The 26,550-nt window shown below is 40.3% G+C and overlaps 1 protein-coding gene across 8 annotated transcripts; it reads left to right on the forward strand.

Moving 5' to 3' along the window:
- Window positions 1–1,632: 1,632 nt before the first annotated feature.
- LOC115219786 (4-hydroxyphenylpyruvate dioxygenase-like protein) lies at window positions 1,633–24,759 on the forward strand. Of its 8 annotated transcripts, XR_005002257.1 has the most exons (7): window positions 1,633–2,469; window positions 14,174–14,385; window positions 17,332–17,483; window positions 17,918–18,036; window positions 23,815–24,224; window positions 24,265–24,309; window positions 24,423–24,759. XR_005002257.1 is itself a non-coding variant. In XM_029790041.2 (5 exons), the coding sequence occupies exons 1-5, from the start codon at window positions 1,766–1,768 to the stop codon at window positions 23,981–23,983; spliced, it is 1,356 nt and encodes a 451-aa protein (XP_029645901.1). In that variant the 5' UTR covers window positions 1,633–1,765; the 3' UTR covers window positions 23,984–24,759. The 8 variants fall into 8 exon arrangements, 1 of the variants encoding a protein (XP_029645901.1); XR_005002252.1 differs by having other exon boundaries at window positions 23,815–24,309; XR_005002255.1 differs by having other exon boundaries at window positions 23,815–24,282.
- Window positions 24,760–26,550: the final 1,791 nt, after the last annotated feature.

Consider the following 26,550-nt stretch of genomic DNA (forward strand, 5'->3'; position numbering starts at 1 on the left):
ACAATCACTTGACAACCGATGCTGGTGTGTTTATGTCCCCGTAAATTAACGGTTCGGCAAAAAAGACCGATAGAATAAGTACTAGGTTTACAAAGAATAAGTCCTGGGGTCGATTTGCTCGACTAAAGGCTGTGCTCCTGCATGGCCACAGTCAAATAACAAATAGAGTAAAAAAAAGTATATATATACATGCATACAATATGTACACATACATATACAGACATGCATATATGTACGTGTGTGTGTGTGTACACACCTATATGTATGGTTGCATGCATTCATACGAATACTAATCGACAGCTTTTTCATGTAACCACTCACACATGCACACACGCAACCACAGACACACAAGTAAGTATAAGGTACACTCCTTCACATCCGTTTGCAATCCTTCGTACCGACATGTCCCTGCACTAACTTAAACTCCTTCCCCCCCTCCTCACTCTCTCTCTCTCTCTATTGTACTCCTTACGCATCTCGTGAATGTCAGCCCGGTCAAATAATCACGTGGGTTAGAAGGACCCTGAAGGAAAGAAGTTCGGTTGCATAACCTACGAAGGTTATTTCGGTGGTTTAACGATATCATGTTAGAAATACTTGTAATACTATTTAATTAAATAAATATACCAGTCGAACCCATACACTCCTCCTTCCCCCCTCTCTCTTTCTCTTTCTCTTTGATCGCTCTTGTATTGTTTTTTTACCGACGCAGCCCACCACCACTTTCATGGAGAAATAAGGCGGGGAGCTGTCTTTCGTTTTTTACCTTTATAGCAGGATAGGCCGTTTGTGACAATATTGATTTTTACGAAAATACTATCTTTCTATCTTTTGCTCGTTTCACTTCATCAGACTGCGACCATGCTGGGGCACCGCTCTGAAGAAATTTTAGTCGAACGAATCGATCCCACGACTTTTTTTTTATTTTTACTTTTTTGAAAGCCTGGGACTTAAAAACCCCTCTTTGCCGAAACGCTAGATTACGGAGACGTAAACACACCAGCACCGGTTGTTAAGCGGTGGTGGCGGAGAAACACAAATACAAACAAACATATATTCCGGTCATTTGAGTCTGACGAGTCATCTATACAACCCAAGCGCTTTATAGCTGCGAAACCGATGATCACTCTGACCGACCCGTGCTTCTTCTTCGGATAAATGAACTACTGACAGCATACATAAACAGATACGATATAATAGTGTTAATCATCTTTAACAACCTAATAAATAAAATAGAAACTAGAGTTGAATACAAGCCGTGTATAGTGAACTGTGGAAGTCGCTGTGGACTTGTGGCAAAACTTAAATATTTTTTGATAATTTGCAGTGAAGTTGTAAAAGCAAAAAAAAAAAAAAAGAAAGTAAAGGGGATTTGGTGGTTATTTTTATTCATTAAAGCTAATGAATTCAGTCTCCCCCGCTACTGAGTCTATTGTAGGTATTTATTAGTTATAGAATAGGGAGATGAATAAAGAACCTAGCCCACAATAGGTATGCATGATATAGTCAGCTAGTACGCTAAGTAACCAGTTAGACCAACAGGACGATACACAGAACAGAAGGAAATAGAGTGAAAGAGAGAGAGCGTGTGTGTGTGTCTGTGCGCGCGAACATGTGAGGGTGTGTGAGTGTGTATGCGCGCGTATAAATGAGAGTGCATTTGAGAGAGAGAAGAGGATAAGAAAGGATAGAGAGGTTGATAGGGAGAGAGACAGACAAAGGGAATGAGAGAGAGAGCCTGAGGTAGTCAGTGAGTTAGTCAATAATGCTACAACACTCCATCCACCACATAGAAATAGGAGTACGTGAGAACGGCGAGGAATTCGTGTTGGAACTCTGTAAGAAGTTGGGGCTATATCGAGCTGGTTACAGGGAGACGGTTCACAGTCGACAATGGCTAGTGAGAGCCAACGATTGGGTGCAGTTGCTGGTCACCGAAATACGCAGCTCACCACCGGAACAAGAACAACAAAATTGCGCTCACTCGGACCAGCAACGAGGCAAGGCGATAGCAAATGACCCTTATTTAGTTCTATGGGACCAGGACGTGGATGAAGGTGGAAGGCCGGTTAGAAACAGCGTGTTCAACGTGTGTCTGACCGTGAAGGACATCCAGCGACAGGTGGAAAGGTTGGAGAGATGTGGTGCCAAGATGGAGAAACCGGTGACGGTTATGTCCGATGCCGACGGAGAAGTGAAAGTAGCCATGGTGAGATCGTGCCTCGGCAACGTCGTGCACACGTTAGTCGAACGACAGCACTACAGCGGGTTTTTCTTACCCGGTTTCACGTCGATCCGGCGACAGGATGTAAAAACGGACGATGGATACGAGATTCGACCGCCGACACCACCGAGGAATCGCATTACACATGTTGACCACGTCACGTTCGCCGTTGAGGTGGATACTTCACAGGACATCATCGCTTGGTATGAAAATGCGTTCGGCATGAAACGATTTTATGTGAATAGGTAAGTAGAAGACTTATATAATTGGTGGTTGTGGCGGTAGTTGTGATGATGATGATGAGGAGGGGGAGATGGTGATGCTGGTGGTATGGTTGTGACGATGGGGACGATGGTGATGGAGGATATGGTGGAGTTGGTGATAATGATAGTAACTGAAGTGATGACGGTGATGTGGTTGTGACGATGATGAAGGAGGTGGCGGTGGTGGAGATGGTCGGGGGCGACGTGTGAAAGTCAGTGGGTACTACTTAAGAAGAGTGGTCCCGGTGCGCGCACTCGTGTACTAGCAAGCCAGTGACTAGTCGATCGTACAACAACAAACTACCTAGCAAAGTAAATAAAACACAAAATAAATAATTTTTTTAAAACAAAGTAAATAAAAACACAAAGGATCGACTAGTCATGACTAGATGCGCGAGTGCGCGCACCGGGGCCGCTCTTCTTAAGTAGTACCGTACCAGTCAGTGTAGTGTAATTTAAGGGTGATTTGGTTGTGATTTCTAACAGCGAAACCGCCCTTAGCTCTACATTAACGCTGCATGCTAGTAATAGTTGTTGTTGTTTTAACAGACACGCGATGATCCTATCTAAGTTTATGTAGTCTGTCGAAGACTACAATATCCTAATTTTAAAACAATACAGATTCGTTTGAGGCAACTTTGGCTGCCATTTCTAACAGGTTGAACGAGCGAGAGAGCGACTGTAACGAGTTGTATTACCATTATTTACTAGCTCGACGGAATATCTGAAGGGGTGGATGTATGACCCACACATGACATAACCTTCAGATGAGGGTTGTCATACAGAAAGGGTGCTCTTCATAAGACAGTTTTCAGTAATCATTCTTTAATTGAGGAGTTTTTTCGTATTCTTCCTCTTTCGTTTCACTGTCGAGTTACCGGTAAATGACGATCTCTGTCAACTTGTTTCATTTTCTCTATTATATAACGATCGCCTTTCGATATTTTTCATAGTCTCTACATGTCACTACTGACTGCTAGAAATACCAGCTAAATCTCTCAAATCACTACAGAAATGTATTCCCTATCACCACTATTTTGTTTACCCATAACATCTTTAGAATACATATTTTGTAATGAATGCTTCCAGAGATACCTTCTATATGGTGTATATCACGATTATGTTGGACGAAAAAAAATCGTGACTTCGCCTATATTTAATGAAAGTTTCTAAAGATAGGTATGTGAGTGTGGTCACCAATTTTTTTTTTCTTTATTTCTATATTAAATTCCGGTATAATTGTAATCTGCACAATCTGAAAAATATTTTTAGAAAACTTCGTTGAAAAAATACCCATTTCTATACAAGTTATGAGGAAACAGCTGTCTTGGGGGTAAATTTTCCGAGACTCCTCTCCCATCCTCTGAAAATTTTTTTCACAACGAATTCCGATATAAACGGAATTTACACAATCTGAAGCATACTCTTTTACTCGTTTCAATCATGTGACTGTGACCATGTTGGAGCATCGCCTTTAGTCGAGCAAATCGACCCCGGGACTTATTTTTTCTAAGCCTAGTGCTTATTCTATCGGTCACTTTTGCTGAACCGCTAAGTTACGGGGACGTAAACACACCAGCATCGGTTGTCAAGCGATGTTCGGGGGACAAACACAGACACACAAATACACACATATATATACATATATACGACGGGCTTCTTTCAGTTTCCGTCTACCAAATCCACTCACAAGGCTTTGGTCGGTCCGAGGCTATAGTAGAAGACACTTGCCCAAGATGCCACGCAGTGGGACTGAACCCGGAACGATGTGGTTGGTAAGCAAGCTACTAACCACACAGCCACTCCTACGCCTATGTAGGTTTCATTAAAAAAAATATCCATTTTTCTGAAAGTTGTAAGGAAACAAAGTCGGGTGGGGATCACAATCGGTCGGGATTAACACGCCCTAACACCCACATTACTTTTTAGAAAATTTTTTGGAATTTTCAGAAAACTTTTGCGAATTTGTATTCTACGCACGGGAATTCACACGACTATGAAAAAAAAATTTGGGGGGTTAATTTTTCGAATTTTTGTTTTTAAATCACGTACAGTATAGGCGCAGGAGTGGCTGTGTGGTAAGTAGCTTGCTAACCAACCACATGGTTCTGGGTTCAGTCCCACTGCGTGGCATCTTGGGCAAGTGTCTTGTGAGTGGATTTGGTAGACAGAAACTGAAAGAAGCCTGTCGTATATATGTGTATGTATGTGTGTGTGTGTTTGTCCCCCTAGCATTGCTTGACAACCGATGCTGGTGTGTTTACGTCCCCGTCACTTAGCGGTTCGGCAAAAGAGCCCGATAGAATAAATAAGTACTGGGCTTACAAAGAATAAGTCCCGGGGTCGATTTGCTCGACTAAAGGCGGTGCTCCAGCATGGCCGCAGTCAAATGACTGAAACAAGTAAAAGAGGGAGTAAAGAGAGTCCGAATTTTTGGTTTAAATCTCAGCAACATACCATTAAATGTGTTTATGAGGAGAAAGATATTGGAAAAACCAATATGTCAGTAACAGACGAGGAGAGTATGGAGGTAGTCGTGAGATGTACTAAAAATAACAGCTAAATAGGCGTTAAATAATTTTTTTTTTTTTTTTGATTTTTGCATAATCGTATGAATCCGCAAAAATTTTCAGAAAATTCCAAAAAATAAAAAAAAATTATAAAGGGTTATATGGTATGCGTAAAGCAAAATTCCACCCACAATTGTGTAGCTATGCCATTTTTATGAAGATAATTCGTAAATCTACACCCTCAAAAATTCGTTAAAAAAACATCCATTGTAAAGGAAATTACGAGCACACTTCTGTAATTATGTTAAATAAAGTGGTTTAAAATTGGACGGTCGTGGTTGGAATCAATAGTTTTCGTTACTACAGTTTTTTTTTATTGATCCTATTGACATCATTAAATATAAATCTATCGTTTTAAATTATTATTTAAGGAGAATTCATTTGGAAACTACGGACAAGAACAATAACTTAGATAGCCCGATTGCTGTATTGTATGTGTGTGTGTAAGCGCAGATGTGGCTGTGTGGTCAGAAGCTCCCTTCTCAACCAAATGATCTTGGGTTCAGTCCCACTGCGCGGCACTTTGGGGAAGTGTCTTCCACCACAGACCCAAGCGTGGGAGTATTTTGACAACCCACCCTTTTCCTTTCTTTTCGGTAAATTTTCTACTCTGACTTGTATTTTTCGAAGAATTTTTGGATTTAATGTAATGCATTATTTCGAAGGAAAACTTAATCCGGGGTGTTTAAAACTCAAATCTGGAGAAAAATAAAATTGCTATGGAAAATCAAAACTGAAAATTTACGAAAAGGTGGGGTTGCGCATCTCGCCTACTTCTAAAAAGAAATTTGCAGATTCGTAATATACGCTACTTACAATGTATAGATCTGAAGAAATTACGGATTTTGGTGCAGTCGATAATTTCCGATTTTTCTTTCGAAATCCGGGGTAATAACTAAAACGCATTTGGAGTCTTAGCCCAACTTATTCAGGGCCATCCAGAGATTAAGCAATACTTGGGATCTAGTTAGCCTCCTGTTACCTCTACTCATCGACTCTCAGAGTTTCTCCTAGAACGTTGTCACGCTTCCCTACCCCTAGCCCCTCATGGAAAGTCCACCGTTTGGGGGTCGGTGATAATCATTGACTCCTAATTCCACTCATACCTCAAAATGTCTATGTTCTTCCTACAGCCATCCCACCCCAACTTGCAGAGCATCAACAACATTGATCTCACTGTTCTTAGGTCTACCAAGACCATGAATACAGAGCCCTTTCGTCTGAGTACCTGCATAGCTCCTTCCTCTTTGCCAGTATAGCGATTTCAGATTAACACCCCCACCTCCCGTAACTTGAAATCGCTTTCACGTTACCCCCGGGGATAATTTGAAATCGATTTCAGATTACCCTCCCCCTACCTAAAATACTTGCCCAAATGCTCGTCACCGTGGTAGCAAAATAGGAGAATCATTATGTTTATTATTATTATTATCATCATTCTTCTTTTGTAATTTAAAAATATAATTACTAAAAATGTATAAGTTTGTAACAAGGGAGATAATGGTTGAACCCATTAAATGTATGTGTTAATGTTTATTATGTATGTGCATGCGTAATGTACATTTGTAAATGAAAGAGAAAGTCGGAGTTTTCACTTAGTTACTTAAAGCTAAAGAAATTTGAAAGAGACATCACCAGAATGGTTATTTTTAGTATATTAGAATAGCTCAGTCCGTTCAAAAAGAACAATATGACAGAAAACAAAGCAACAGAAGTTCACTATTGGAAAAAGTTCTGCTCAAAACAACACTGAACACCTTTTTGATCTCCATGTGTCTAACACACGTGGACATGCCTACAAAGTCAGAAAACAACACAGCTCCCATGACTTTCGGAAACATTTTTTCACGCTCAGAGTTGCTGAAGCATGGAATAAACTGCCTGCATCAGTTGTTGACTGCCATGACACTGCATCTTTTAAGGCCCTCATGCTTTCTGAAATCCGTCGAAACTACACCTGATTATATATACACTTTAGATGAGTTGTAGTGCACCTGAGCACTGTACACAATTATTGTTATTATTATTATTATTATTATTAAAAACCTAATTCGAGAGGACAGTAATTTTTTATAATATTGGAAATTATCGCATAAAGTATTATTTCAATATAATCTATTCTGGCTTTTAGCCTACAACAGAATGAAAAGTGTCCCCACCACCACCACCACCCGCTACGCTCGTGTGAGTGACATTTCTTCTGGCTTTTTAAGTTCAGAGTTCAAATGCCGCTGAGGTCGACTATGCCTTTTAAACTTTCAGAGTCGATAAAATAAATACCAATTGAAGTCACGTAGCTCCAAAGACCCGTTGCTAAACATTTTGAAGATGGGGGAATCAACCGCTTCAACTTATTTTGCTTTTAAAATCATTTTTAACTCAGCCAGTGGGATTTGAACGCAGAACATAGACATAACACATAAGTCGTTTTGTACGATTCTTTATCGACACCTACTACCCCACTGTCCTAAATAATAATAATTCTTCCTACTCTAGGTGCAAGGCCTGGCATTTTGGTGGAGGGGGTCAGTCGATTACATTGAAACCAGTACCCAACTGGTACTTATTTCGCCGACATCGAAAAGATGAAAGGCAAAGTCGCCCTCGGCGGAATTTAAGCTCAGAACGTAAAGACGGACGAAATGCCGCAAAGCATTTTGTCCAGCGAGCAAATGATTCTGCCAGCTCATCCGCCTTTTAAACAATTTGTTTCAATTTAGGCAGGTGAGGAATTTTGAGATGAGGGGTAATTATTAATCAATTATATCGCCCCAAGTACTTGGCAGTTACTTTATTTCATTGCCTCTGAAAGGATGAAAGGCAAAGTTGACCTGGGCAAGATCTGAACTCAGAATGTAAAGAGTTAAGAATACTGCACAGCATTTTTATCCGATGCTCTAATGATTCTGTCAGCTTTTATCGAGCTCGGTATGGTCTGAGCATTAATGTAGGTACAAGATCACAGGTTTATGACGGAGTATGTAGCTGGTCATATCGACCCCAGTAATAGTTATCTGTTACTGTAAGTACTGCACTACATCTAGCCTTGTCTTCCTAGATAACTGAGTTGCTATACTGTTGCTTGACTCATAAGAAAGGCACGTCCCTCCATATAAACAGACACATACAGCACGCATTCATACACACAAATACGTGCACAGACAAAACTGATAATATACATACTATACGTGCTGTCAATACACCTGCTGTTAGGTATATCTCCTTTGCACAGAGGTGCACATTCACATCATGAACCAGCACAATCATCAGCCGATACACAAAATAAACTAAATAATAATGGCTAATACCTCCACGTGTGCCCCGCCGAATTTGCTGCCTCATAACTTCCAGACAATTTTTTTGTTTTCTTTTACTTGTTTCAGTCATTTGACTGCGGCCATGCTGGAGCACCGCTTTTAGTCGAGCAAATCGACCCCAGGACTTATTCTTTGTAAGCCCAGTACTTATTCTATTGGTCACTTTTGTCGAACCGCTAAGTTACGGGGACGTAAACCCACCAGCATCGGTTGTCAAGTGATATTGTGGGAACAAATACAGACACACACACACATATAAAGAAGCCCGTCGTATATAATATATATATACGACGGGCTTCTTTCAGTTTCTGGCTACCAAATCCACTCACAAAGCTTTGGTCGGCCAGAGGCTGTTGGTGAATTTCAGGAAGCGTGTAACTTTCGAAAGTTTCAGGTGTCCTGACAATAAATTCCGATATTATCGGAATCTACACCATTTGAAGCGTGTTTATAGAAAATTTCATTTAAAAAATATCCATTTTTCTGGAAGTTATGAGGAAATGAAGTCGGGTGGCGTGCAAATGTTTAGGTATGCTTAATAAATGAACTTAATATATACAGTGCTCGCGTGCATACAACTTATCGAAAACGGTTAAAAGAGGGAACAGAAAGCAACCGTGAAAGCTAGAACCACATACACAGTACACAAAATAAAACACAAGAAAAAAAAGTGAATATTAAGAGAGTCGTAAAGAAGAAAGGTGCATAGGCTAATCAAGAGCAGTGTTGGTGAACTTCAGGAAGCGTGTAACTTTCGCAAGTTTCAGGTGTCCTGACAATTAACAACTGGCGTGAGAAGTTTATTCCATCCATACATCAGCAATTCTGGTTGTGATACAATGTTTCCAAAAGTCATGGGTGCTAAACGTCCATAAATGAAGTTTATTGTTAGAAAAGATAGTGGATGATCTTGCTGCTAAACTTCAAAACTTGGCCAGGGAAGTAATACAAAGGTCTGCTTATTTTTAAGTAACTTACAAACGTCACCACTGATGTTTGCTAAAAAATCTAACCAAATTTTCCTCAAATCACACCCTACCATCTCACTACAGCCCTCGATAATGTGAAATAATTGACTTAGGGGCTAAACAATAATTGGAATGTAGAATCCCAGAGTATAGTAAGAAACGTTAGTCACGGTCGAAAACGAAACAAAAAAGAAAAGAAAAAAAGTAAACATTTAACCATACAATACTATTGACAGAATTTGTCGGTGGGTAGGAAACTTTAAGGTTTTGAGTAGGGTTTTTGTTGGGGAAGAAATTAAAAGAATTATCATACCTGGCAAATGACATTGACGGCTGTTCCATGTGTTCAGTTGAGGAATCGCACCATTCTTTGTTGGCTGTACCTTAAGGGGGGATAACTCTGTTGGTCTAGTTACTCTCCAAGAACAAAACTGAATGAACGGTCACGTTGTGTGGTGTCGTTTGTCGCTAATTATTTCTCAATAATGGTTTCAAATTTTGCTGCAAGGGCAGCAGTTTTGGTGGAGGGGATGAGTTGATTACATCGACCCCATTGTTTAACTGGTATTTATTTTATCGACCTCCGAAAGGATGTAAGGCAAAGTCGACGTCGGTGAAATTTGAACTCGGAATCATCATCATTGTTCGACCGTGGTCGAGACAATGGAACTTACTATGTTACGCCAGACTTCACGGTCCATCATAGCATTACGGAGGTCCTGTTGCTGGATGCCTGTATCCCTGGAGATTAGATCAGGGTAGGAGAGTGTGCGCCCTCTGGTATCGTGAGCAGATGGCTTCCAGAGGAGAAGAGTAGAAATTACTCGGAATGTGCAGACGGAGGAAATGCCGCTAAGCATTTTGCCCGACGTGTTAACGATTCTGTAAAGCTCGCCGCCTTAATTATTTCTCAATAAAAAAAGGACAGAATCGTTAGAACATATTCTATCATAGGCCTACTGGATCAACTCTAACCTGGGTTAACCAATGCCAACAAGAACATACAACAGTCAAATGTCACTCAAATGACACCTGACATTCTTAAATCAGTAAAGGCAAAATTTGTCTAAGCATGCGGTTTAACACTATGTACATCTATACGAGGTGCCTTCTCAAGATGAAAACCACAGATTTATAGCTTTCTGCATTATATACACTTTAAGAAAGATATACAGAATGCTATTTTGAACTAACAGTGCTTTGGTTCCTAATAACGAATTTTTAACAAACCTGCCAGTTATTTACAACCCCAGTGATTTGTTAATCAGTTTTTGTTATGCGTACCTTCCCTTCATTGGACACTGCTTGCGAAGACCTGTTGAGGCAAGTGAAATCGGAATCGAAATCAAATTCGATGACTGGCATCCGTGCTAGTGGAGCACTAAGAGCACCATCCGAGCATGGTCATTGCCAGAGCGGCTAACTGGCATTCATGTCTGTGGCATGTAAAAGGCACCATTCAAGCATGATCGTTACCAGTGTCACCTTACTGGCACTTGTGCCTGTGTGCAGGTGACACATAAAAAAAAAAAATTTTTCCGTGGCCCTCGTGCCAGTGGCATGTAAAATTTGACTGGCCCTCGTGCCAGTGGCATGTAAAAGCACCCACCACACTCTCGGAGTGGTTGGCATTAGGAAGGGCATCCAGCTGTAGAAACTCTGCCAGATCAAGATTGGAGCCTGGTGTAGCCATCTGGTTCGCCAGTCCACAGTCAAATCGTCCAACCCATGCTAGCATGGAAAGCGGACGTTAAACGATGATGATGATGAGTAAAGGCTAAATTTGTCTAAGCATGCAGTTGTTTGTGAATATTTGCTACTGATGAGGATGAAAGTTGCAGAAATTTAGGTTTAGCAATTCCACCACTGCTGCTGGATGGTTTTCTTTTGTTACACATCTGTACGAGATGCTCACTAGCTTTCTACATTATATATATTCTTTTATTCTTTTACTTGTTTCAGTCATTTGACTGCGGCCATGCTGGAGCACCACCTTTAGTTGAGCAAATCGACCCCGGGACTTATTCTTTGTAAGCCCAGTACTTATTCTATCGGTCTCTTTTGCCGAACCGCTAAGTGACGGGGACGTAAACACGCCAGCATCGCTTGTCAAGCAATGCTAGGGGGACAAACACAGACACACAAACACACACACACACATATATATATATATACATATATACGACAGGCTTCTTTCAGTTTCCGTCTACCAAATCCACTCACAAGGCATTGGTTGGCCCGGGGCTATAGCAGAAGACACTTGCCCAAGGTGCCACGCAGTGGGACTGAACCCGGAACCATGTGGTTGGTTAGCAAGCTACTTACCACACAGCTGTTAAGGAAAGGTATATTAAACGATATGGTCCAAAAATATACAAAATACAGCAACAGGTGAAATAACAACAAACAAGCTGTATTAGTTTGATGCTCATGAAAAATAGAAGTTTTTGATGTTTCAAGTCTATGTTTCTTCTACTAAAAGAAGTGAGGAGAGTAAACAGATGGAGAGAGAGAAAGAAACGTGTCAATCCTAAGCAGGACATACAGCCTGGACCAATAATGGCCAAAGCCTAAGTTAAGTAAATGTACTATATATAAATAAAAGACTGGATGGTCATGGCCGGAACACAGGTCTGCTGGATCGAGGCTGACCTGAAATAGCAACAAAAGCATTGAAAATGTGATCTATGAAAAGAAGTTGTCTTCCTCTTCAATCCTTTGTTGTTATTGTTTTCATTTCACTTCAAATCTCCACGTTATCTTTTACTCTTTTATTCGTTTCAGTCATTTGACTGTGGCTATGCTGGAGCACCGCCTTTAGTCGAGCAAATCGACCCCAGGACTTATTCTATCGGTCTCTTTTGCCGAACCACTAAGTTATGGGGACGTAAACACACCAGTCAAGTGATGTTGGTGGGGACAAACACAGACAAACAAACATATACACACATACATATATATACATATATACGACGGGCTTCTTTCAGTTTCCGTCTACCAAGGCTTTGGTCGGCCCATATTTATATATATCAATAAATTATATTGTGTAAAATGGCAACCTGGCAGAATCATTACCATACTGGGCAAAGTGCTTAATAGCATTTTGTCTGTTTTCATGTTCTGGGTTCAAATTCTACTGAGGTCGACTTTACCTATTTCTTTATTACCCACAAGGGGCTAAACATAGAGGGGACAAACAAGGACAGACATAGGTATTAAGTTGATTACATCGTCCCCAGTGCGTAATGGTACTTTATTTATCGACCCCGAAAGGATGAAAGGCAAAGTCGACCTCGGCGGAATTTGAAATCAGAATGTAACGACAGACGAAATACCGCTAAGCATTTCGCCCGGCGCGCTAACGTTTCTGCCAGCTCGTCGACTTTACCTTTCATCCTTTTGGGGATGGGGCAATAAAATAGAACCAGGTGAGAACTGCGGTCAATGTATTCAACTTACCCCTCCCCTAAAATTCCTGGCCTTGTGCCAAAATTTGCAACCAATAATTATATAGTGTGGATTACTAGAATGGTTACAGCTTCAGACAAAGTACCTTACAAGGTTGGATTTATGTGTGGGCCATGGTCCAGGGGCTCTCTAGCGTTGTGAGAGTTCCTTGAACTGCTGGAAGCCTAAAGCCTGGAGTTAAAAATTAAAAATATATTTACCGCCATCAAATAAATAATTTGTAATTTTTTTTACTTGTTTAAATTTTTTAAATCCAAAAGAGTTCTTTAAAAATTATTGAACCCTCTTTTGATTTTTTGGTCTCTTAGCAACATTTCATCCGTCTTTATGTTCTGTGTTCAAATTCTGCCACGGTCAACTTTGCCTTTCATCCTTTTGGAGTCAATAATATAAATACCAGTCAAGTACTGGAGTCAATGAAATCAACTATCTGCTCCCCACAAATTCCAGCCCTTGTGCCTATAGTAGAAAGGATTATTATTATTATTATTATTAAGGCGATGAGTTAGTAGAATTGTTAGTGCACCAGGAAAAATGCTTAGCAGTTTATCAGTTCAAATTCTGCTGCGGTCAGCTTTGCCTTTCATCCTTTCAGGGTCAATAAAATAAATACCAGTTGAATACTGGGGTCGATGTAATGACTACCCCTTTCCTAAAAATTTCAGGCCTTGTGCCTATATTAGAAAGAATTATTATTATTATTACCTCTGCCTTAGCAAAGGTGGAGGTATTGTTTTCAGTTACGTTTGTTTGTCCGTGAAGAACCGCTGGATAGATTTGGACGAAACTTTCAGGGATATTTGGCCTCATGACTGGCATGAACTGATTAGATTTTGGGATCGATCCAGTACCAAACAAGGATTCTGGATTATTTTTCTGGGTTTTTTACTTAAATTTTGAGAGTGGTCGGGTTCATTTTAAGTATTTTCATTTGTGAGAGCAGTCGAGTTTATTTCAGATATTCTCATTTTAAAAATCATCCCTGGCTAATCGTTGAAAGGATGTTGGTGTTGCCTTGGCAGAGGTTTGCGCTTTCTGAATGCTCTTGTTGTTGTTGTTGTTATTATTATTATTATTATATTATTATCATCATCATCATCATCATCATCATCATCATAATAATAATAATAATAATAATAATAATAATATTACAACTTTTTATGCTCTGAGTTCAAATCTTGCTGAAGTTCACTTTGCGTTTCATATTGTTATGGTGGAAAAGTACCAGTCATTAAATGTGGGTGAGTGTGTGTGTGTGGTTTTGAGTCCCTCAGCCACTATCACCTCCTCCTTCCTCCTATAAATATCCCACCCCTTCCGTCTGTGCCCTTCATGTAAGAAGTTGTCTTATTTGTCATTGTAGTGCAGAAGATGATGGAGAAGGCTTTGTGATCAACCTTCCAAACATGGCCCTCCGTTTGAAGGCCTTCGAGTACTGGAAGTGTGCTGAGACAGGGGTCTCCTCCAACACAACACTTCACCATCACAGCAATGGTGATGTGGGTGTCAATGATGATGACGATGATGGATGTAATAAATTGCTATTTGTCATCGCTGAAAGCTTGAAAGACTCAGGTAAAAATAATATATTGTTATTTTTGTTGTTGTTGTTGTTATTTTTTAACCCTGGGTCAGCCCTGATCAAGCAGACCTATGATCTGTGACAATCCAACTTTGATCATCCCATCTTTTCCTTATGTGCCAGGAGCCCTGGACTATATTATCCAGCATGTGCTTAACTAAGATGATGGGATGTGATTTGAGATTTGGCTGCTATTTCTAGCATTTCGTCTGATTACAGTCTATGTTAGAGCAAATGTTACAATCTGGAACTGTGACCAACAAAGGTCAGGGATATTGACTCCCCCCCTCCCTGCCTACTTCATTTCTTGCTCCTTGCCTGGTTCTATCTATCTCTCTCTCTCTCTCTCTCTCTCTCTCTCTCTCTCTCTCTCTCTATATATATATATATATATATTATATATATATATATATATCTATATATATATATATATATATATATATTCAAAGGAATTCCAACTACGTCTGTTTTTATGTTTTATTTATATTCTTTATATATTAATGTAGAATATAGAATCATCATCATCATCATCATCGTTTAGCGTCTGTTTTCCATGCTAGCATGGGTTGGAGAATATATAGTATAAATAGTATATATAGTGTAAAATGAAATGAAGTATTGATTGTCTTATTGAATAGATGAAATATTGAATATAAAATATTAAGGGACTAGTATGCTTTCTTGCATTAAAGCAGTCTTCAAGGTCCCAGGTCGTGACAGGAGTGTTTCAACAGCCTTACATGCTACTTCTAGCATGTAAGGCTGCCTGTTAAGGGTCGCCTCTTTTGTGTTTAAATGCGCACTAATTTTATATGAATATATATATATATATATATATATATTATCATCATCATCATTTATTGTCCATCTTCCATGCTGGCATGGGTTGGATGGTTTGAGAGGAGCCAAACCATGTGTCTGTTTCAGCATGGTTCTTACAGCTGGATGCCCTTCCTAACACCAACCACCTCATAGAGTGGACTGAGTGCTTTTCATGTGGCACCAGCACCAGCAGAGTCACTAGGTTACTTGCAAGACAATGAATTTTGAGAGGGGGAAGGAGTATTGGAGGGGGTGATCTTGTGTCAGATGATGGAAGATTAGAGTGTGACAGAGAGGCAGAAACAGGAGTCTTGCTACATATATATATATAGGCGCAGGAGTGGCTGTGTGGTAAGTAGCTTGTTAACCAACCACATGGTTCCGGGTTCAGTCCCACTGCGTGGCATCTTGGGCAAGTGTCTTCTGCTATAGCCCCGGGCCGACCAATGCCTTGTGAGTGGATTTGGTAGACGGAAACTGAAAGAAGCCTGTCGTATATATGTATATATATATATATATATATATATGTGTGTGTGTGTGTATGTGTGTTTGTCCCCCTAGCATTGCTTGACAACCGATGCTGGTGTGTTTACGTCCCCGTAACTTAGCGGTTCAGCAAAAGAGACCGATAAAATAAGTACTGGGCTTACAAAGAATAAGTCCCGGGGTCGATTTGCTTGACTAAAGGCGGTGCTCCAGCATGGCTGCAGTCAAATGACTGAAACAAGTAAAATAGTAAATATATATATATACTCACTACCAGTGGATTAGCGTGTATATAATGTTTTGGTGTAGCCACTGATGAGATCTTCACCTAGCAAATTATTTTATTTGCTAATCAGAGTTTGAAATCTGGGTATGGCTATAAAAAACACAAGGTAAAAGTTTTTATTTTTCATTCCCTTTGAAATTGCTCTTAAATGTGGTTTTGGTTGTTTTGACTGCTACTTCTAGCATGTAAGGCTGCCTATTAAAGGTCGCCTCTTTTGTGTTTAAATGTACACTAATTTTATATGTGTAAAAGATTTCAGTGAGGTCGTTGCCAGAACTGCCTGACTGGCCCCGTGTCGGTGGCACATAAAAGCACCCACTACACTCTCAGAGTGGTTGGCGTTAGGAAGGGCATCCAGCTGTGGAAACTCTGCCAAATCAAGATTGAAGCCTGGTGCAGCCATCTGGTTCACCAACCCTCAGTCAAATCGTGCAACCCATGCTAGCATGGAAAGCGGGCGTTAAACGATGATGATGATGATGATGATATATATATATATATATTATATATATATATAACCACACATATGCTTTTTGTGGACTTTTTCCTTCTTCGGACCTTTCCTTTCTCCATTTGATGAAGAGCTATGCTTGTAAAGTAAAAACCACTCTTTTTTTCGCATCTTTCCTGAATGTTCTCCATATGTGCGTCTTACTATTGTTTTGTTATTTTTAATGTTCAGTTTGACCATGTATATATTGCACTCAACTTACAGCTTTAAGAGTATTTTAACTCTTATTTCTAGCAATGTAGGTGCTTTGGTACACTTAATTACATTTGGTGATAATTAAAATTTTTCTTTGTGGTATTACATTGCACCTAGCTGTTTATATTAAATTATATATATATATATGTGTGTGTGTGTATGTATATCATCATCGCTTAACGTCCATTTTCTGTGCTGGCACGGGTTGGACGGTTCGACCGGGGTCTGGGAAGCCAGGGGCTGCACCAGGCTCCGGTCTGATCTGGCAGTGTTTCTACAGCTGGATGCCCTTCCTAACGCCAACCACTCCGCGAGTGTAGTGGGTGCTTTTTACGTGCCACGGGAGTCTGGCATCAGCCACGATCAGTTGGTGCTTTTAACGTGCCACTGGCACGGAAGCCAGCCAAGGCGGCGCTGGCATCGGCGGCGCTGGCATCGGCGGCGCTGGCATCGGCGGCGCTGGCATCGGCGGCGCTGGCATCGGCGGCGCTGGCATCGGCGGCGCTGGCATCGGCGGCGCTGGCATCGGCGGCGCTGGCATCGGCCACGTTCGAATGGTATATGTATGTACATATATACACATAGCTTTTTTTTTTCTATTTCCAGTAGATAAACTTCTTATCGTGTTTATCATTTCAGAACCAAACCAAGTGGACACATTTCTGAAGGATCACAAAGGTCCAGGGATCCAGCATGTTGCCCTTCATACAGGGAACATAGTCGACACTGTCAGCCGTCTGAAACAACAGGGTCTACAGTTTGTGGACCCTCCACATACTTATTACAAAGAGGTGGGTTATAATTTAGTTACCACCATCACCACCACCACCATCATCACAGTCACAACATCATCATCATAATCATCACATTAACAATCACAACCACCACCACCGTATTCATCCTAACCATCATCACAATCACAACTACCACCACCACCATTATCCTCATCATCATAATTACCATCATTATTGCAATCACAATCACCACTACCACTACCTTCACCATCGCTATCATCACCACCATCACTACTACCACCACCTATCTTCATCATTATCACCACCACCACCACTGCCTCCCCACCAAAATGACTACTACCACTAACACTACTACTACTCATACCTATAATACAACAACCCTCACCATTTCTCCCCTTACAACCACCACCTACACCACCACCAATACCCAATACTACTGGTACCAACAAACAAAATTTTATTTTTTCCAGATAAATGGAATGTTGAAAGATTTAAACATGAAGGAATCAGTTTCAAGACTGGAAGACCTCGGTATCTTGGTTGATGTTGAGTATGGTAATGACAAAAACCACGGTGACAAAAAGGCAAAGTAAGTATGGCTGTTGAGTTATATGGGAAGGTCATGAATGGGATGTCTTTGGTCATAGGTCTGGTTATTCTATCAGGGCTGTACTAGGGTTAAACAACAACACAACAGCACCACAACTAATAAGGCAGCCTCATATGCAATCACTGACACTTCAAGAAATAATGATTCTGATTTTGGCACAAGGTCTGCTATTTTGAGGGGAAGGGTGAGACGATTACAGTGACCCCAGTACTCGAGTGGTACTTTATTTTATTGCCTTGGTGGCGAGCTGGCATTCAAGGCAGTGAGCTTGCAGAATCTTTAGCACGCCGGGTGAAATGCTTAGCGGTGTTTTGTCTGCTGCTATGTTCTGAGTTCAAATTCTGCTGAGGTCGGCTTTGCCTTTCATCCTTTCGGGGTCGATAAATTAAGTACCAGTTACACACTGGGGTCGATGTAATCGACTTAATACCTATGTCTGTCCTTGTTTGTCCCCTCTGTGTTTAGCCCCTTGTGGGTAATAAAGAAATAGGTATTTCATCTGCTGCTATGTTCTGAGTTCAAATTCTGCTGAGGTCAACTTTGCCTTTCATCCTTTCAGGGTCGATTAAATAAGTACCAGCTTAATAAGGACCAAGTTGTTATACTAAATTCTTCATCTTCATCGACATTGTTTTAATGTTCACATTTCCATGCTTGCGTGCATCAGATGGAATTTGTTGAGCAGGTTTCCTTTGACCAGATGGTAATCGGAGGACATGGCCTGCAAATTGCAAGCAGTGCTCAGTGACAACATCATGGAGTAGACGGGTATCAGTTCAGCGATGTATCTCATCGTTGGTGATGTGGTCCTCGTATGATATTCACAGTATCCGCCAGAAGTATTGTAGTTGAAATACATTGAGCCTTCGCAGTATCTTTGCCTATGTCTTCCATGTTTCCGCCACATATATTGCCGATGGTATGACGATGTTGTTGAAGAGGCACACAGAGTACCTAACAGAACATAGAAGTGATATAGAGTACCGCACAGAAAAGAGTACAGAGGCAGTTAAGTAAATATATATTCTAGTTCTACAAAGATATAAAAAAAGTATTTAAATATATACTCTGCTTCTATAAATTTATGGAGTTTATTACCCTTGTGGAAATAAAAGGAATTATTGTTATTATAAAGGTGGCGAGCTAGCAGAACTGGTAGACTCTGCCTTTCATCATTTTGGGATTGATAAAATAAGTACCAGTTGAATACTGGGGATCGATGTAATTGACTAACCCCCTCCTCCAAAATTACTGGCCTAAAATTACTTGTGCCTAAATCTGAGACCATTATGAAGGCAGCAAACTGGCAGAATCATTAGCATGCCCGGTCAAATGCTTACCAGCACTTCATCAGTCTTTACATTCTGGGTTCAAATTCCACAGAGTTTGAATTTGTCTTTCAGCCTTTCGGGGGTCAATAATATAAGTACCAGTGAAACATTGGGGTCGATGTAATTGACTCATTCCTCTCCTAAACTTACTGGCCTTAGGCCAAAATTTGAAATTATTATTATTATTATTATTATTATTAGAGTGAGGAACTGGCAGAATTCTCAGAGCAATAGACAAAATATTTAGCAACATTTATTCCAGCTCTTTACGCTCAGATTTCAAATCCTGCCAAGATCAACCTTGCCTTTTATCCTTGCCCCTTCCCTCAAAAATGCTGGCCTTGTGCCAAAATTAGAAAGAATTATGATTATTCTTTTCTACTCTAGGCACAAGGCCCGAAATTTTGGGGGAGGGGGGCCAGTCGATTAGATCGACGCCAGTACGTAACTGGTACTTAATTTATCGACCTCGAAAGAATGAAAGGCAAAGTCGACCTCGGCGGAAATTGAACTCAGAACGTAAAGACAGACGAAATACCTATTTCTTTACTACCCAGAATGAGCTAAACACAGAGGGGACATACAAGGACAGACAAACGGATTAAGTCGATTATATCGACCCCAGTGCGTAACTGGTACTTAATTTATCGACCCCGAAAGAATGAAAGGCAAAGTCGACCTCAGCGGAATTTGAACTCAGAACGTAACGGCAGACGAAATAGCACTAAGCATTTCGTCCGGCGTGCTAACGATTCTGCCAGCACGCCGCCTTAGAATTATGATTATTCAACTATTAGTAAATAGATGCTGGGAGATATAGAGTTATCTCCCTTCATGTTCCAAGTTCAAATTCTGCTGAGGTTCCCTTTGTATTTCATTCTTTCAAATTTATTAGTTTTTTTTTTCTTTTTTAATCCTAAATCAGCCTTGATGGAATAGATATTCCAGATTTGATCATCCCATCTACTTTTAGGCGTGTACAACAAAATACATAATATAACGGCTTTAATTTGTAAGGTTGTAAGTATGATATGAGCATGATTTAGCTGCTATTTCTAGCAAGTTTAGTGACTATGTAGCAACTTGAATTTTGAAGCTGATAAAATAGATACCAGTCAAATACTGGGGCCAATATCACCAGCTTTAAGCCTATCCTTTAAAAACATTCTGTTGCTTTGTGCCTAAGTGAAAAACTAAGCTGGCAGAATTGTTAGCACATCAGACAAAATGCTTAACATTTGTTCTAGCTCCTAACAAATCCTGCTGAAACCATCTTTACATATAATCCTCTTGGGGTCAATAAAAAAAACTGCTGGCAAAAATTGGAAAGCATTCTTCTTTCTTCTTCTTCTTCTCAGCACACCATATGCTTTACACTCTGAGTTCAAATTCCACTAAGGTCGACTTTTATTATCATTTTCTGCTCTAGGCACAAGGCCTGAAATCTTTGGGGAGAAGGCCAGTTGATTAGATTGACCCCAGTACGCAACTGATACTTAATTTATTGACCCCGAAAGGATGAAAGGCAAAGTCGACCTCAGTGGAATTTGAACTCAGAACGTAAAGACAGACGAAATACCACTAAGAATTTCGCTTGGTGTGCTAACGTTTCTGTCAGCTCGAATTGTTATTATTTTATAGGAAGGTGAATTGACAGAATCATCAGAAAATCGGATATAATGCCTTGTGGTATTTATTTCAGCTCTGCATTTTGTGTTCAAATCCCGCTGAGGTCAACTTGACCTTTCATCCCTTAACAATCAATAAATTAAGGTTCCAGTCAAATGCTGGGGTTGATGGTATCAACAAATCCCCTACTCTTAAAATTGTTGGCCTTGTGCTTAAATCAGAATCTATTATTATTGTTGTTACTATTCAGTGAACCTCCCAAAACTGTCTTTGGATTTCTTGGCATGGTTAATACCCTCCTTACACCCCATCTGTGGGGGGGCTTTGGTATAATCCTAGTTGAAACCTCACGGGATTTTTGAATATGTTATTTTTGTCTGTTTTACTTTTGTTTTGCCAGAGAGAGCTCAACTGTTACAACAAAATCAAAACCTCAGATTTTGGGGAATATTTTTATCTAATTTGACCCTTTGCCTGTCCAAAGTATTTTCATACTTTTGTCCGAAAAGTCCATGTTTAGCTAGCTCTTGTTTCATATGTTCTCAATAAAGCTTTCTCTTCCTAAGTCCCAAGTTACTCTGGTGAGTGAAAATAAATTGACAGGCCCCTGATGTTTTAAAAAAGAGTGCTAACACTAATGGTATGCAAGTTAGTAATCCCAGGTTTCCCTAGCAACTGCAATTGTTTAATATATAAACAGATTGGCTGCTTGTTTTTCTGGGATGGATCAGGGCAGCTGACTTGGCAGACACCCATAAAATTATCAACCATCGTGCAAACAATAACTCTGAGCACCTTTTCAAACTCCACCCATCTAACACCCGTGGATATAGTTACAAAGTCAGAAAACAACACAGCTCCCATGACTTCAGGAAACATTTTTTCACGCTGAGAGTTGCTGAAGCGTGGAACAAACTGCCGGCATCAGTTGTTAGTTGTCGGAGCACTGCATCCTTCAAAACTTCCATGCTTTCTGAGATTTGCCAACACTACACCTGATTTTCAGGCATGTATCTGACTCATACATTGTTCGCTTTCCAGACATTTTTACATTACTGCATATACTTTATATGCACTTTCTGACAAGTTGTGGTGCACCTGAGCACTGTATACAATAATTTCATTATTTATTTATAAAATGCCTCTGATGAGATCCCAATAAGATTAGAAAATCTATTGTTGTTCATAATTTTTCCAATTTGCAGAGAAACAGCTCAATTAGTCCTATTTATATAGGTACTATGTAGGTTTAATGTGTTCTCCGCTTATCACCGTGTGATATGTAGGGCAGGCAAAGGGTTAAACAACCACATCAATAATAGTAGTTATTATTTGCCACAAGGGCAAAAATGAGAAAACATTACAAGAACACTTGATAAATTTCTTCTGAAATATAAGAAACAGAGAATTAATCTTTTTGCCTCTTTTACTCTTTTACTTGTTTCAGTCATTTGACTGCTGCCATGCTGGAGCACTGCCTTTAGTCGAGCAAATTGACCCCAGGACTTAATCTTTGGAAGCCTAGTACTTATTCTATCGGTTTCTTTTGCTGAACTGCTAAGTTACGGGAACGTAAACACACCAGCATCGGTTGTCATGCAATGTTGGGGGGACAAATACAGACACACAAACATATAGACACATATACATATATATATGTACATATACACGATGGGCTTCTTTTAGTTTCTGTCTACCAAATCCGCTCAAGGATTTGGTCGGCCCGAGGCTATAGTAGAAGACACTTGCCCAAGGTGCCACGCAGTGGGAATGAACCCAGAACCATGTGGTTAGTAAGCAAGCTACTTACCACACAGCCACTCCTGCGCCTGTTCAAAGCATTTCCGTAAGTTTGTCCCAAATGTCCATGCTTGTTTTCAGACTTTTTGTTAAGCCCTCTTTCATATGTTTTGTGTAGTATAAAGCTTTAAGTCCCAAGTTACCCTGGTGGGTGAAAATAATTGGGAATGTGTATCATATGTGAATCATGGACATCAGAGAAACACGTCCTGAATATCACATGTGATACACAAGACAAGCAAAGTGTTAATTTTATTTACATATATATTTTATTCTTTTTGGAAATTGTAGTTAAGATACCCGTGCCAGTGGCATGTAAAAAGAACCCACTACACTCACGGAGTATTTGGCATTAGGAAGGGCATCCAGCTGTAGAAACACTGCCAGATCAGACTGGAGCCTGGTGTAGCTTCCTGGCTTCCCAGACCCCAGTTGAACCGTCCAACCCATGCCAGCATGGAAAACGGACGTTAAACGATGTTGATGATTTTATATATTTTATATATATATATTTTATTTTTTATATATATATTTTATTTACATATGTAATTTTATTTACATATATATATATTTGTTTGTTTGCTTTATCTTTTGCTTGTTTCAGTCAATAGATTGCGGCCATACAGGGGCACCACCTTGAAGAATTCTAGTCAAATGAATCAACCCCACTACTCATTCTATCGATCCCTTTTGCCAAACCACTAAGTTATGGGGGCATAAACACACCCGCACCAGTCGCCAGGCAGTGAGTGGAGGACAAACACAGACACAAGCACATGCATATATACAAGGGGCTTCTCTCAGTTTCTGCTTATCAAATCCATTCACAAGGCTTTGGTTGGCCTGAAGCTATAGCAGGTGACACTTGCCCAAGGTGTCAGGCAGTGGGACTGAACCTAGAACCATGTGGCTGGGAAGCAAAACTTTTTACCACACAGCCATGCCAACACCTATTTGTTTGTTTATTTATTTATTTGTTTTGTTTTTGTTTTTGCAGGTATCTGCTGCAGAAGTTTACGAAACCAATCTTTGAGGTGAACACATTCTTCTTTGAAATCATCCAAAGAATGGGAGCCACAGGGTTTGGTGCCAACAATATCATAGCGCTCTGGAGGTCCCTACAAACTCTGCTACAGACAGAACAACAACAACAACATGATGTGTGATACTTACACACACACACACTTTCACTCAAACACACACATATGAATATATTATTGCCTGTGGTGGTGGTGGTGGTGGTGGTGGTGATGGTGATTGTGGTGCAGAACTAAGTTAGTAGATACTTGGGTGAGTGGGGAGGTGAGTTGAGTGTGAGAGGGGGTGGGTGTTGCGGAGTTAGGTGGTGTAATTGAGCATGAGTGGAGGTGTTGAGGAGTTGGATGGTATAACTGAGTGTGAGTGGAGGTGTTTTGGAGTTTGGTGGTGTAATTCAATGTGAGAGGAGGTATGCTGTGTGTGAATTGTAACTGTGTCTAAGTGGAGTGGTGTTGTAACTGAGTGTGAGTTGAAATGTTCTAGAGTTTGGTGGTGAATGAGAGTGAGGGATATTGTAGAGTTGGATGGTGTAACTGAGTGTGAGTGGAGGCATTGAAGAATTGATAGATAACTGAGTATGAGTGGAGGTGTGTTGTAGAGTTGGGTGATATAACTGAGTGTGAGTGAGAAGTGTTGTAGAGTTGGGTGGTGTAACTAAGTGTGAGTGGAGGTGTTGAGGAACTGAGTGTGAGTGGAGCTTGTGTGGTTTTAGTTATTAATCTTTATTATTGTTTGTTTCATTCATTACTTTATCACAATGTACCTTGTCGTAAGACTGCTGAGTGAAGGCTAACTTAGGGGTCACACACCACTGCCAACACCACCATCATTACAGCAACCACCAGCACCTCAATGTCTAAAGAATATTTTCCAAAAAATAAAATGTTCTGTTTTTGTTTTCAAATTGTTTTTATTCTTCTGTTTTTACATAATAGCAGATATTGTTTTGTTGTTCTTCATGGGATTTGTCAAAGAATTCTCTATAATATTGGCTCTAATTTCCACCATTTGTCCTTAACTACCACAAATAAAAAATCTTTTGCTTTTAAATGTTTTCTTATTTACCTTTGACGTAATTACCTGTAAAATGTTCAACAAAGGTCTGGAGACTACTCGCATCTATATCATGTCATACTTTTACATTAACCAAAGCAGCAAGCTGACAGAAATGTTAGCACACCAGGCAAAATGCTTTTCGTCTGTTTTTACGTTCTGAGTTCAAATTCCACTGAAGTCGACTTTGCCTTTCATCCTTTTGGGGTCGATAAATTAAGTACCAGTTGCATACTGAGGTTGATCTAATCGACCCCCCTACTTCTCCCAAAATTTCAGGCCTTGTGCCTAGAGTAGAAAAGTTTCTTTTACATTAACCCCTTCACTGCAGAAATCAGATATGTCCACTCAAAATTTCATAACCCTCAACTGCAGAAAGTAGTTCCAAATACAGATGTATTTGTAGTTGAGGAATGTCATGTCTGGAACTGTTTTTTCGCTGAGATATGTCAAGTTTATTGAGGCATCATGACTTGGAGAAAATACCAATTCTATTTTCTTGGTAGATACTTTATATCATCATCATCATTATCATCGTTTAATGTCCGCTTTCTATGCTAGCATGGGTTGGATGATTTGACTGAGGTCTAGCAAACTAGATGGCTGCACCAGGCTCTAATCTGATCTGGCAGAGTTTCTACAGCTGGATGCCCTTCCTAACACCAGCCACTCCGAGAGTGTAGTAGGTGCTTTTACGTGCCACCGGCACGAGGGATAGTCAGGCGGTACTGACAACAGCCACGCTCAAATGGTGCCTTTTATGTGCCACCTGCGCAGGAGTCAGTCCAACAGCACTGGCAATGACCTTGCTTGAATGTTTTTTTCACATGCCACCAGCACAAGTGCCAGTAAGACGACGCAGGTAACGCTTGAATGGTGCTTTTTACATGTCACTGGCACGAAAGCCAGTTTGTTGCTCTGGCAACGATCACGCTCAGGTGGTACTCTTAGTGCTCCACTAGCACGGATGCCAGTCATCAAATTTGATTTTGATTTCAATTTAACTTGCTTCAACAGGTCTTTGCAAGCAGAGTTTAGTGTCCAATGAAGGAAAGGTACGCATAAGTGGGCTGGTTACACCCCTGGCATAGGCCATGAGGTTATGGTGTCACTTGGTTTGCCGAGTCTTCTCAAGCACAGCATATTTCCAAAGGGTTGATGTTGTAGAATGAACAGTCAACAAGAACACTATCATACTAGTTATATTGATAATGTGGGTTATGTCAGAAGTAAAGGAATGAAAATTCTTCATAGTAATATTATGTATTTGATACTTAGGCTGTGAGTTGATAGAATCGTTAGCACACTTAGCAGAATTTTGTCTGTCTTTATGTTCTAAGTTCAAATTTTGCTGCGGTTGACTTTGCCTTTAATCCTTTTGAGGTTGATAAAATAAGTACCAGTTGAGTACTGGGGTTAATGTAATCAACTTAACCCCATTCCCTAAAATTGGTGACTTTGTGCCAAAATATGAAAACAATATTATACAATAATGCTAAGGTGGTGAGCTGACAGAATCATTAGTGCGCCAGGTAAAATGTTTGGCAGCATTTTGTCCGTCTTTATGTTCTGAGTTCAAGTTCTCACATGGTGTAGCTGTGTGGTAAGAAGTTTGCTTCCCAGTTGCATGGTTCCTGTGGGA

Source organism: Octopus sinensis, linkage group LG15, assembly GCF_006345805.1.
Source record: "Octopus sinensis linkage group LG15, ASM634580v1, whole genome shotgun sequence".
In the NCBI taxonomy this organism is placed as follows: Eukaryota; Metazoa; Mollusca; class Cephalopoda; order Octopoda; family Octopodidae; genus Octopus; species Octopus sinensis.

Bases quoted from the DNA above. Each gene is read 5' to 3' on its own strand.
- LOC115219786 (XM_029790041.2), top strand. From the start codon at position 1,766: ATGCTACAACACTCCATCCACCACATAGAAATAGGAGTACGTGAGAAC. The intron at 2,470-14,173 runs GTAAGTAGAAGA...TTGTCATTGTAG, and splicing joins AAACGATTTTATGTGAATAG to TGCAGAAGATGATGGAGAAG. The intron at 14,386-17,331 runs GTAAAAATAATA...TTATCATTTCAG, and splicing joins TGAAAGCTTGAAAGACTCAG to AACCAAACCAAGTGGACACA.